Source organism: Canis aureus, chromosome 37, assembly GCF_053574225.1.
Source record: "Canis aureus isolate CA01 chromosome 37, VMU_Caureus_v.1.0, whole genome shotgun sequence".
NCBI classification, from domain to species: Eukaryota; Metazoa; Chordata; class Mammalia; order Carnivora; family Canidae; genus Canis; species Canis aureus.
The window spans coordinates 21,556,029-21,568,358 of record NC_135647.1 but is presented as its reverse complement, the minus strand read 5'-3'; the positions used below and the strand labels follow the sequence as shown (position 1 = coordinate 21,568,358).

The window sequence follows — 12,330 nt, the reverse complement described above, 5'->3', positions numbered from 1 at the left end:
AGCTATTCTTGTCATCCATTTTGCTTTTACGTTAAGTCCACACCACTTTTCTGTAACTTGTTTAGACAATTAAGTATTAGAGGTTTAAATAATAATAAATCATACATTTACCCATTGTTACTATTTCCAGTGCTCTTCAGCCCTTTGTGAGATCTAGATTTCCATCTGCTATCATTTTCCTTCTGCCTGAAGAGCTTTTTCTCATAATGGACATCTGGTGATAAGTCTTTTGCGAGTCTGAAAACACCCCTTTTCCTTCCTATTATTCTTTTCTCAGTGGTACCTAGTCTGCCATTATGTAAGCCAATCCACTGAACTTTCAATTAGTGTTCCTTATTCCTAGATTTCCATTTGGTATTTTTACAATCATGCTCTTTAATCTCCCTTATTTCTTTAAATATAAAACATAATTATATTATGTCTGGTAAGTCTTAATAGCTTAAGTCTTTGTAGGTCTGCTTCTTCTGTCCACTGTTTCTGCTGGCTCTCATCTACCTATGTGTTTTTGATTTTTGACTGCCAACTTCTATTCCTTGAAACCGTTTGAGTTCTTCCAAAGACAATACGGTTTGCTTCCCTCGGTTACCTGGAAGGCCCTAAAGACCTGATATCACTTTAAATTTTCAGCGTGAGATTGTTTTAAGACTACCCAGACTGTTCAAACAAACCAGCTTCAGAGCTGCCTGTGGCAAATATGTATATATTCTCAGGGGAGATGGAGATGTATTCTCTCAGGATTGGCAATCTTCCTTGCTACCTGGGGAAGTGAGGGAGGACAAAGGGAGATTGGAGAGGGAAGAGGCAGGCAGATTTGTTCATAGTTCGCCCTTACACTAAGCCTATCTTTTCGAGGTCTCAACTTTATGAGGTCTCTATCCCTCTCACCTTGGGCAGGCCCTCAGCTTTGTCTGCTATGCTAATGTCTCTTCCCCAACCCAGGTGATGAAAAATAAAGTTCAGTTTGATACTTGGCAAATGTCCTAAGGGTAAAGGTGGCACGAGTGTCCTAATTATCTCTGTGTTTCTACTATGGAAGTAGCATTAAAGAGTTTTGAGACTTGTTATTTTGCAGCTCACTGATCCATTTTTAAAAATGGTTCTTGGGGATCCCTGGGTGGCTCAGCAGTTTAGCATCTGCCTTTGGCCCAGGGCGCGATCCTGGAGTCCCGGGATCGAGTCCCACGTCAGGCTCCCGGCATGGAGCCTGCTTCTCCCTCCTCCTGTGTCTCTGACTCTCTCTCTATCACGAATGAATAAATAAATAAATCTTAAAAAAAAAAAAAAATGGTTCTTGAGGGGCAGTCCAGGTGGCTCAGCAGTTTAGTGCCGCCTTCAGCCCAGGGCCTGGTCCTGGAGACCGGGGATCGAGTCCCATGTCTTGTTCCCTGCATGAAGCCTGCTTCTCCCTCTGCCTGTGTCTCTCTCTCTCTGTCTCTCATGAATAAATAAAATCTTTAAAAAAAAAATGGTTCTTGATACATATTCCAGACGTTTTAGTTGTTTTCAACCACTGTGCTAGAAAAAAAAAAAAAATCTTTCAACTTGTTTACAATATACAGTATCCAAATATCCTTCCTTGATCCGGATGTGAGGGTGAGAACACACACTTAGGAACCAGTTGGCCTGAGGTCAGGTCTCAGACCCACAAGCAGTGTGACCCTGGTAGCTCATTTATAGTCTGTGCTGTTGTTTCCTCATAGGGTTGATGCAAGAAATAAACAAGGTAAAATACAATCAGCATTTAAAGCAGGGGCTTGCTCTGAGAAGTATGATATAAGGACTTTTTATTATTATGTGAAAAACTTGTAATCATATGCTGGAGTAACAGCAGATGTCTACCCAATGGTCTAAGAGCACCTATTCCCTGGCCATCCTAGTCCACTCTACCATGTAGTAACCCACATCTCTTTACTTATATTGACACTGACCAGGGGTAATCAACCATGAGCTACTCACTGGATGTACTCAAAGGATGGGCCCTAAGTCAAGAGCAGACTGCTAATGGATGTGGATGCTGATCTAAGAAAGGCCATCATTATACAAACCTGAGTGAACACCATCAACAAAATCTGAAAGCAAGTATAAACATAAACAAACATGATTTTAAGTTTTATATTTTTTATGGTGGACAGTCATCATTTGCCCCAACAGCCATCTGAAGCCAATAGTCCTGATTATTAAAAATCACAAAGTTGTATAAATGCTCTCCTCCTTTTCGAAAACCATGTTCATTTTCTCTCCACGAAACAGGACTGTCTGCAAAGCCTTGTACTGACAATGTAACCCAAGGAGCCAACTTTGGTTCATCAAAGTAGTGGCTGAAAAAGAAAGATAAATCTTAATAAACAGGGAGGGCTAGGAATGTTCACACTTTTTTTTACTTATTTAGGATAAGTGGTATTTCTGATGTTCCCATGAAGCTTAGACCTTAGCTTTTATCTATAAAAATTAAGAGATACCAATTACATTCCTGATCCTATGTAGTGTATTCAATAAACGTTAACCAATTACAGGATGCATAGAACCATCTTTAGCAGTTCCTATGCTTACTGTGCAGCATCATGTAAGATTCAAAAAGATGAAAAAACCCCAAACCACAAAGTACAGTAACAGCTTCCCTCCATTTAACAGTGTTGTTTAATCTCTGTTAACTGAAACACTGCAGAATAATTTATTGGATTTTTTTTTTAAGATTTTATTTATTTATTCTTGAGAGACACAGAGAGAGAGGCAGAGACACAGGCAAAGGGAGAAGCAGGCTCCATGCAGGGAGCCCGATGCGGGACTCGATCCCAGGACCTCAGGATCACATCCTGGGCTGAAGGCAGGCAGTAAACCACTGAGCCACCCAGGCATCCCTAATTTATTGGATTTTTTTAAAAAAAATCCTTCTTAGTGAGGAAAATGAAAGTCCTACACTAATAAATGAAAAAAGGTACTGGGCTTAAAAAAAGAAAAGACTTGGGACGCCTGGGTGGCTCAGCAGTTGAGCGTCTGTCTGCCTTCGGCTCAGGGTGTGATCCTGAAGGCCTGGGATGGAGTCCCACATCGGGTCCCCCGCAGGGAGCCTACTTCTCCCTCTGCCCGTCTCTCTGCCGTGCTTCAACTAGCAATTTTTTTTTCGCAATTCCACAGGAAGTGGTTTATTGCTTTTAGAACAAAATAAGATGCTATTAAAACTTTTGTTAAGTGAAGAGAAACTGTTAGAACATGAAAACTTTTCTAAAACAGTATTTTTGTCAGCTGACGGATGTAGGCACTTCAACAGAGAAAACTTCTCGCCTGTAACAACTGTGTGCACCCTAAGCAAACCACCTAGAAGCGGGGCTTGCACTTGCGGCCGGTGTACTGGGTGTCAGGTCTGACCTCCTTGCCCCGCCGCCTACGGCGCTCCTTCTTCTCCAGTACCCACTCTGTGTCTCTCATGAATAAATAAATAAAATATTTTAAAACAACAACAACAACAACAACAAAGACAAGACTTCTTACACATTTAAAAAGTAAAGACTGATGGGCACCTGGGTGGCTCAGCTAGTTAAGTGCCCAACTTTTTTTTTTTTTTAAGATTTTACTTATTTATTCCTGAGAGAGAGGCAGAGACACGGGCAGAGGGAGAAGCAGGCTCCCTGCGGGGAGCCCGATGCGGGACTCGATCCCAGGACCCCAGGATCACACCCTGAGCCCAAGGCAGATGCTCAACCACTGAGCCACCAAGATTCCTTAGTGCCCAAACTCTTGATCTCAGCTCAGGTCTTGATCTCAGGGTCAGGAGTTCAAGCCCGCTGTTGGACAAGGAAAGGAAAGGAAAAAGGAAAGGAAGAAAGAAAGAGGGAGGGAGGGAGGAGGGAGGGAGGGAGGAAGGAAGGAAGGAAGGAAGGAAAAGGTGAAGACTGAGAAAGCATTATGCTTGCTTCACAGTCTTTTCAGCATGGGATCGGTAGTTTTCTGACATTCGATACAATGTAGCATTTTATTTATAGAGTACCTCCTCCTCAAATTAAAAAAACCCTACTGCCCTGTCCAATCCCTGACATGTTAATGCTGCCCAGCGCTTCCCAGGATCTCACGGCTGGAACAGATGTTAAACATGATCTGGATTCAAAAACGGCCAACTTGCTTTCAAAATAAAACACGTGCGAAAAAAAAAAAAAAAAAAAAAAAACACGTGCGGAACTCTAACATCTACAGCAGATCATGACGTGTCCACAGAGTACTGCTATTTCCTTAAGTGATACTATAACTTCTGGAGCAGGCCAGAAAAACGAACAGCCTGTTTTCAAGAAGCTTAAACTCTACTCTTGGTCTTTTCCTAAGGACGTGCATTTGGCAATACAATTTCCCATCACCGAAGATAACGACATCTTTCGGGATGATGCTGTTACCACACCGCGAGCCCAAGCAAGGAAGAGAGGTGAAAGGTGTGCGCCAGAGCCCTGCGGTGCGGAACAGGAGCACCGCCCTCGGATGCCACGCTGGCACAGACCAGCAAGAGATAAAAGACCAAAAGCGCTCTCACCACAGCTGTTCCAAGAGGAGGCAGATCTTCTCCGGAAGTATGAAACCCGTGATCGTACACAAATAAGCTCTTGCCACCACTGTGCTTGGCTGAGGACAGCAGTAGGTCGATACGAAGCTATTAGGCTCGTTGGTGCTGTCACATGCACACACAAAGAGAAAGAAAGAACACACATTGGCATCTCCCGCGTGATTCCTCCGCAAGGTACAAACCCCTGTGAAGGGCAAGAGGCCGGGCCAGGAGCTCTACGCACAGATCCGCGCGACTGAAGACGGCGCCCAGCCAGTCCAGAAGCTCGGGGGCGCTGCAGGCCGCCTCTGGCTCTCCCTGGAGCGCCCCGCTCCGCAGCACCGGGCACTGCAGCTCTGTCACTGTGCTCAGGGCTATTTTTGGTTGAAGCTCCTGAATCCGGTAATTGGAAAAGTATGACATCATCGTTGATTCTTCTGCACCTAAAACACACCATGTAAGGTAATCTGAATCCTGAAGACCAGCTCAGGGAATCCCTGAAGCCGCTCCATCCCCCTGCGGCAGTGCTGGGGAGCAGGTGGGGTTAAATAAAAGAGCCTCGAGTTGTGCAAAGCTGTATTCAAATTAAAAATCATTCAGGTTCCTCTGGCTCCCTGAGCCCAAATTCTGTAAACATTCATTTTCTTTCAGTTTTCCTGGAAAAGCATAATCCTTTCAGATTCAACCCTTATTAGTTTCGTCATTTGCTCTAATAGGAAAATTCTGACTTACTGAATAAAAAAAGCACTAACTCGTGTATAAATAAAATTAGTGAACTCTACAGAGAGTTTATTTGCATAATCTCTGTAAAGGAAGCACAAGAGGAACTGAATGACAGCAGAATCTCCTTTAAGCTGGTCTTTAAAAACCCAGTAAAATCCAATGTATCCTCAAGGCTATTCCAAGAGCCTCGGATGACAGGAATGGTGGTCCCCTTGGGAGCAACGGGCAGGCTTGCTTGGTGTCCAGTGCAACAGAAATCATCTGCTTTCCCCGCCCCTCCTCCACCCCAGAGCAAAGGGCAGCGGGCTCACTGGCCAGGATAAACGCCTAGAGTTCCTTAAGCTCAGCATCCCTCTCCTGTAGCGTGGCCCCTGCACCTGCGGTAACCCCCGGCCAACTGCCTATCACCCTGCAGGGAGCAGGAGCTGCTGCACTGATGCGAGTGCTTCCCTCTGGCCACTGCCATTGCTGAGTAATTAAATCCCATTTGTGTCTCCTGCCAGCATCCAGGAAACTGCAGCCTAACTTCTTGGCTTACAAGTGGAGAAAATCTCACCTGTTCCCCAGTGGCTGACAAGCCTTTAAAATAACTGGAGCCTTAGGAACACAGAGCTCTCCAGAGCCCAATGCACACGTGATCCTCAATGAAAACTTCATGCACCTGAAATGTCAGTCTGTCTGCCCTCCTGTACCTCTATCCTTAGTAGGAGAAGCAATGAGGTATTACAGACTGAGGATTCATGCAAGCAACGTAGAGCCCCCAGTGACCAGAAACCCCCCATGGAGAGCAGATGGATAGGTGTAGCTCCCAAATGGACCTATGTGTCCTCCCTATTCCCCAGGAAAGAGCACTACGCCATCACAGCTGTGATGATCTGACTCAATGCAATCTTGCGACGGACCAGAGACCCATTCTACAAGGAGCAAGGCGCACGGCAGTTGTCAGCACATCAGCACATGTGGTGACCAAGCACCTCACATGATTTAACGTTTTAATAGGTTCCAAGTTACAACAAATTTAATCTGACGTTTAATGGCTTGCCTGATTTTTACCCTGTAATAATCAACATGTTGTGTTACTTTAAAACACAAAGCCAAGGCTGTTTGAGGTAAGATGCAAGAAGGGAGGGGGGAAGAAATAGAAGTTGGCTGCTCTGAAGCCCGTGTCAAGATCTCTGGATGGACACGAACCCAAGGAAACGGAGGCAGATGGCCGCATGCCCAGATCCTCCTGAACTATGGCTCCAGGGGAAAGCAGGGGTCCCGAAGCAGCTTCCTGAATAATGATTATGCACACAGGTACACAATACCCTAGACCCCAGGGACGAACCACGATTCAGTCCTCCACGACTCCCCTTTAATTAAAAATTAGATTTCCAAATCATTGTACTGGTACACAATTTACATACCTGTATGATGCCAAGCCAAAAGAAAATCAAATTTCAAGGGCTTCTTTTCCTTGAAGGACCAAGATATTCTTTCGTACTTCTTAGAATTCGGGTTAAAGGATAAATCCATCAAATCAATGGAAACAACTTAAAAAAACGGAAAGAGGAAAAAATAGTTCACTCGTATACACGCAGCCTGCACTGTGGAAAAAGTCCGATAGTAAGAGGCATCAGCATTTTTAGAAATTTTATGAATAGGGGCAGCCCGGGGGGCTCAGTGGTTTAGCGCCGCCTTTGGCCCAGGATGTGATCCTGGGGTCCTGGCATCGAGTCCCAGGTCGGGCTCCCTGCATGGGCCTGCTTCTGCCTCTGCCTGTGTTTCTGCCTCTCTCTCTGTGTCTCTCATGAATAAATAAATAAAATCTTAAAAAAAAAAGGAATTTTATGAATAGCAAAAATTACCTTGTTCTTCTGGCATTCCTTTGGTTTACCAAACCAAAACTCTGCCTTTCACGGGCATTTCTAGCATTGGTAATTAGTAACAAGAGAGGTTTTAAATTCATACTTTTTCTAGGTCACAGCCCAAGAGGAGAGGCCCTTGGAAAGTCAAGCCTAATCTGCGGACGTGACAGCCACTGTCATTCATGTTCAGGCTGGACACTCGGCACAACCGTACCTCCTCACTCACGGGGGTGCCTCCTCTAGTATCACAGAAACTGGGCAAAAGTAAATTCTTCACGAAGAACAAGTTGTAGGCTTTTATCTTGGGTTCATCAGTTTGAATTTTTTGACCCAAATCCTACATATTTAATGGGCCACTCCGATTCCATGATCCTTAGAAGATACAGCCCACAGCCGAGGAGAATCAGAAGCAACAGCAATCTTACTCTCTCCAGAGCTCAGCCCAGAGCCCCGTGGGTCAGAAGTCTTAAAGCCAAGAAAAAGCCATGTTCCTTCTGAACAAGAGAACGGCGGCAATTCTAACATTTAAACTTCAATTGCTACAGGAAGATTACTGACCTGTTAGAGACCGATGGGAGCATAATACTTACTAAATTTCATGACTTTTCTGCCAGAATATTGAGATGGACGACCTTGAAGGCCAGTTTCTTCGTAAGTGTCTTTGTCCAGTGATAAAATTAATTTCCCTATAAATCAAATAATTTCCATAAAAGAGATGTTAAAAATATGACATGTTCTCTCACTCAAAGAAAGCACAGCCAGTTGAGCAGTTAGATAGGAGCATAATAAATTACATACAAAGATCTTTATGACACAAGGACGTTAATACATACATCTTATTTATGTCCAGGGATATTTTAATATGTTGTACATACAAGGACATTATTTATGACAGCGAAAACAGACATTATCTAAATTTCTGTTAAAGAAAGAACGGTTACACAAATCATGGTATTCCCCTTCAAATATCTTCGAAATCTTAAAAATAGTAAGTCAGAACTATATGCCCTGATAGGGAAAGATGTCTATGACATATTGAGAAAAAAGAAAATTGAGAAACAACTCAGTAGAATGTAATTTATGTTAAAAAAAAAACCAAGCTTTATGTGTGTTTATAAATTTATAGAAAATGTGAAGAAGAATAAACACCAGCCTGTTAACAACAGTTCATTCTAAGAAGGCGAGTGAATCTGGAGATTTGACTTTTTTTTTTCTGTATGGTATTTAACAGTAAAGAAAAAAAGAAGCGTTGTTACCGTTTGGCAGCAGGGCAACAGTATTATCTTCATCGATATTTGTGTTGTGTGTTAGCGCATAGCACGAACCTGTAAGAGAAAGGCCAGATGAGAAATTAAGACAAGAAAAAAAAAGATCACACCTGCAAAAAGGTAGTGGATTCTCTTCACACGGTAACGTATCTTCCCGGTGAGTAAGGGTCGGTATCCACCACTGCTCCAGCTGGCTCAGTAAGCCTAAAACCCGCCCAGGGCGAGCTGGAGGACACAGAGGCCGTGCTCCAGCTCGCTCACGCCCCCACCCAGGGCCCACCTGTGCCAGGTGACCACCACGGAGCAGAGAATGGATTCAGGGCATAGTGTGTGCCTCCGGGGAGGCTGGCGGAGAGGCACAAAGGAGAATACTAGGTCAGTGCACACCCCTGAGATGATGGGTTCCAGGGAAAGACTCAAAACGTGCCAGGACCTTGTGTGACGTTAGGAAAGCCGTTCAGTCTCTGTGAGCCTCACTTTTCCTCACCTGTCAAATGGGGATCGTGGGCCTACCTCATAGAGCTGTTTCAAGAGTTCAACTGGTTAAGATAGGTAAACGCCCCCGTTACAGCCAGTGGCCACATTATGAACAAAGTAGGACCAAACTTCAAGAGATGAAAGGACTACAGCTGACGGGAACCAAGACCACACAGGGCCAGCCGCACCCGAGTGAGAGGAACTGCATGTAACTGGGTTCTTCACAGCTCCGTCTACAACAAGAGAAGGGGCGGGCTTACTCACAGGTGCAGTGAAGGGGGAATCCCTAAAGACAGCCTGAAATACGGTTTCAAACAAGCGACCCCTAGGAAACAAGTGGAATGAAGCAACCAACCCAGCAGGTATGAATGGATGTGGGGTGAGCAGAGACGGTCAGAGCCACAAAATCATAATGAGCACAAGGCCTGGTAAACGGCCACTATGGTGGCATCAGGGGATGAACTTTTTGAGATGGCTGAGGGGAGACTGCTGGGAACATAGTAGTCTCTGTGGCCACACACCCAACAGCAGTGTATTCGAACACACAGATCCCGGGGCACCTGGGTGGCTCAGTGGTTGAGCATCTGCCTTCGGCTAGGATCTGATCCCAGGGTTCCGGGATCGAGGCCCAGCATCAGGTCCCTGCGTGGAGCCTGCTTCTCCCTCTGCCTGTGTCTCTGCCTCTCTCTCTCTGTGTATCTCTCATGAATAAATAAAATAAAAAAAAAAAAAAAAAAGAAAACACAGATCCCAAGACTCTCTCCTCTCCCTGAATCCTTGTTATGTTACATCCCCACGCCACACGTGGACAAGTGTTGTCAGAAACCACCATCTAAAGGGACCATAAGAAGCAGCAGGGTGAGGATGCTGAGGGAGGGGGAGTGATGCATGCACGTGGCCACACAGACTATCTCCAAAGGCCCTGGTTAGGACAAGAGAAGAACCCTAGTACTGCGATGTAATCTAACTGTACTTCCTCGTCTTGCCACGTTCACGACAAGGTTCTTCTTACCTTTCTTCACAAAGGTGTTGATGAATTCCTGTGTAATCAACTCATGAAGAGGTAAGTTCTTCACGAAGTAATAGGGTCCAGTTTCCATGACGAGGTTCTTCAGTTCTTTCGATAGTATCCCACACTCAGGAATCAGAAACGAGACCTATTGGAATGTGTCACGTAAGTCTTATTTTCAAGGAGATCAACCTCCAGCTTTTTAAGGATGCTATAACATATGAAGGCTGCTAACTAGTCCCCCCACAGGTTTCTATAAAACCCTAAAGTTAATTTACCCATCTTAGGAGAAGAGAAATCTGACAATTCATGTTTTTCATTTTCTGTATTCAAACATTATAGGAAAGCGAACAAGCAAAAAAAAAAAAACTGTTATTAACGGAAAGCTCTTGTTTGCATTTCATCTTTTGCAAATAAGCACTATGTTTTATATCCTGCCCACTGCTCTAATTAATTTTTAGGGAAATACGGTACAATGGAATAACCCTGGGTTTTTTTTTTTTTTTTTTTTTTTTTATCCTGGTACCAGGCTGGAATCAAGAGGACGGTCCCTTAGGACAGAAGGAAATTAAAGACATCCATCAGTAAGAGGCTCCTGGGAAGCAGAAGTGCTTCTGGCTGTTTCCGCTTTCTAGGCAGGTGTGCGGGGGCGGGGCAAGGTACCCGGGCAAGGTACGGCCAGAGACCCGCTCTCCCTCCCCCGCAGAGGAGCTGCACCGAAACTGTTTCAAGTGTTGCCCGAAACGGTTTCTTCAAGCGCTGCCCGGTGCTCCAGACCTTGCAAAGCCCTCCCCCAAAGCTCAAACATCAGTCGATTCCTGAGACACGGGGTCACCACCTGGGTCTCTGGGAAACAGCAGGTCAGGCCTCGGTGGACAGGAGACTCATGAATTCAAAATGTTAAAGGCAGGGCAGGCCGGGTGGCTCAGCGGTTGGCGCCGCCTCCAGCCCAGGGCGTGACCCTGGAGACCCAGGATCCAGTCTCACGTCGGGCTCCCTGCATGGAGCCTGCTTCTCCCTCTGCCTGTGTCTCTGCCCTTCTCTCTCTCTCTGTGTTCTCATGAATAAATAAATAAAATGTTTAAAAAAAACTTTTAAAGAGCAGTTCGCGGGCAGTCGGGTTGCTCAGCGAACCTCCTGCAGCCCAGGGCCTGATCCTGGAGCCCCGGGATCGAGTCCCACGTCGCGCTCCCTGCATGGAGCCTGCTTCTCCCTCTGCCTGGGTCTCTCTGCCTGTGTGTGTGTGTGTGTGTGACTATCATGAATAAATAAATAAAATGTTTAAAAAAAAACTTTTAAAGAGCAGTTCGCGGGCAGTCGGGTGGCTCAGCGGTTAGCGCCTCCTGCAGCCCAGGCCGTGACCCTGGAGACCCAGGATCGAGTCCCACGTCGGGCTCCCCGCATGGAGCCTGCTTCTCTCTCTCTGTTTCTCATGCATAAATAAATAAAACCTTTAAAAATAAAATAAAACGGAAAGGGCTTAAAGGATTGCTCGGGTTGTTTCTGGAGCCTCGCCGCTTACGTGGGCCGGTGAGGAGGGGCCCTGGCCCGCCGCTGGTCCCCGTCCAGTCCTGCGGGACGCCGGAGGATCAGCCTCACCGATGCCCCCGCGGACGCCGAGGCCCCCACGAGGAGGAGGAGGAACTCGCACGGAGCGACCGGCGGCGTCACCCCGGGAGGCTCCCGGGCGGTGCCTGGAGCAGGGCCGCCCAGCCCGCGCCCGGGGACCGCGCAGGGCGAACCTCTCTCGGAGACAAGCTGGCTCCCCCGCAAGGCTCTGGCTCGGCCACCGGCTCCCACCAGGCAGCAGCAAGAACCGCTCGGGGGGCTCCGCGTCGCGCCCACGTCCCTCCTGGGAAAGCACCAGCCGCGGGACCGAGCAGCCAGCGAGCTCTGCAAACCGCCCGGGACGCGCCGCCGCCCCCGACAGGAGAGGGCACGGCCCCCGCGCCCGGCGCATCCTGGAACTTGTATTCCTGCAGCTCCGCGAGCGGCCACTCTGGAGCACAGGAGAGACTACAATTCCCAACATGCCTGGCGACGAGCCCCGCCCCCTCTGCGCGTTAAGGGCGGGCCCGCCGCTCCGAGCTGAACGCGACTTTCCCCAGACCCCTCCAGCTTCCGGGGATGAAGCGATGCCCGAGAGCCCGCGGCGGCCGGACTCACCCGGTAGTTGTGATAGTGCGTTTCCACCAGATGCCGGTGGCGCGACTTGTCGTGGCCGAAGTTGGATTTCTCGCAGACCAGCAAGTGCCGAGGAACCTCTCGCAGCCGGCGTAGGGTGGCCATGCTCTCCGCGGCTCCGGCGCTGGGCGGGCTCGGCGCGCCCCGCCCCTCCTCGGCGTCCCGCCCTTCCTCGTCACTTGGCCCCGCCCCTCCTCAGCGCCCCGCCCTTCCTCGTCACTTGGCCCCGCCCCTCCTCAGCGCCCCGCCCTTCTGTCGCCCCGCCCCCTCCTCGTCACTCCGCCCCCTTCTCGT

General features: G+C 47.4%; 1 protein-coding gene across 3 annotated transcripts; it reads right to left on the bottom strand.

The window, feature by feature from the left end:
• Positions 1 to 2,098: 2,098 nt before the first annotated feature.
• Positions 2,099 to 12,201, bottom strand: RPP40 (ribonuclease P/MRP subunit p40). 3 transcript variants are annotated; one of them, XM_077886446.1, is made up of 8 exons: positions 12,019 to 12,201; positions 9,856 to 10,000; positions 8,355 to 8,423; positions 7,689 to 7,784; positions 6,658 to 6,783; positions 4,770 to 4,968; positions 4,517 to 4,651; positions 2,099 to 2,318 (listed from the first exon to the last, which is right to left on the bottom strand). In XM_077886446.1, exons 1-8 carry the CDS (start codon positions 12,139 to 12,141, stop codon positions 2,120 to 2,122), a joined length of 1,092 nt encoding a protein of 363 aa, XP_077742572.1. In that variant the 5' UTR covers positions 12,142 to 12,201; the 3' UTR covers positions 2,099 to 2,119. The 3 variants fall into 3 exon arrangements, with proteins under 3 accessions (XP_077742572.1, XP_077742574.1, XP_077742573.1); XM_077886448.1 differs by lacking the exon at positions 12,019 to 12,201 and adding an exon at positions 11,595 to 11,925; XM_077886447.1 differs by lacking the exon at positions 12,019 to 12,201 and adding an exon at positions 11,375 to 11,542.
• Between the last annotated feature and the right edge of the window lie 129 nt (positions 12,202 to 12,330).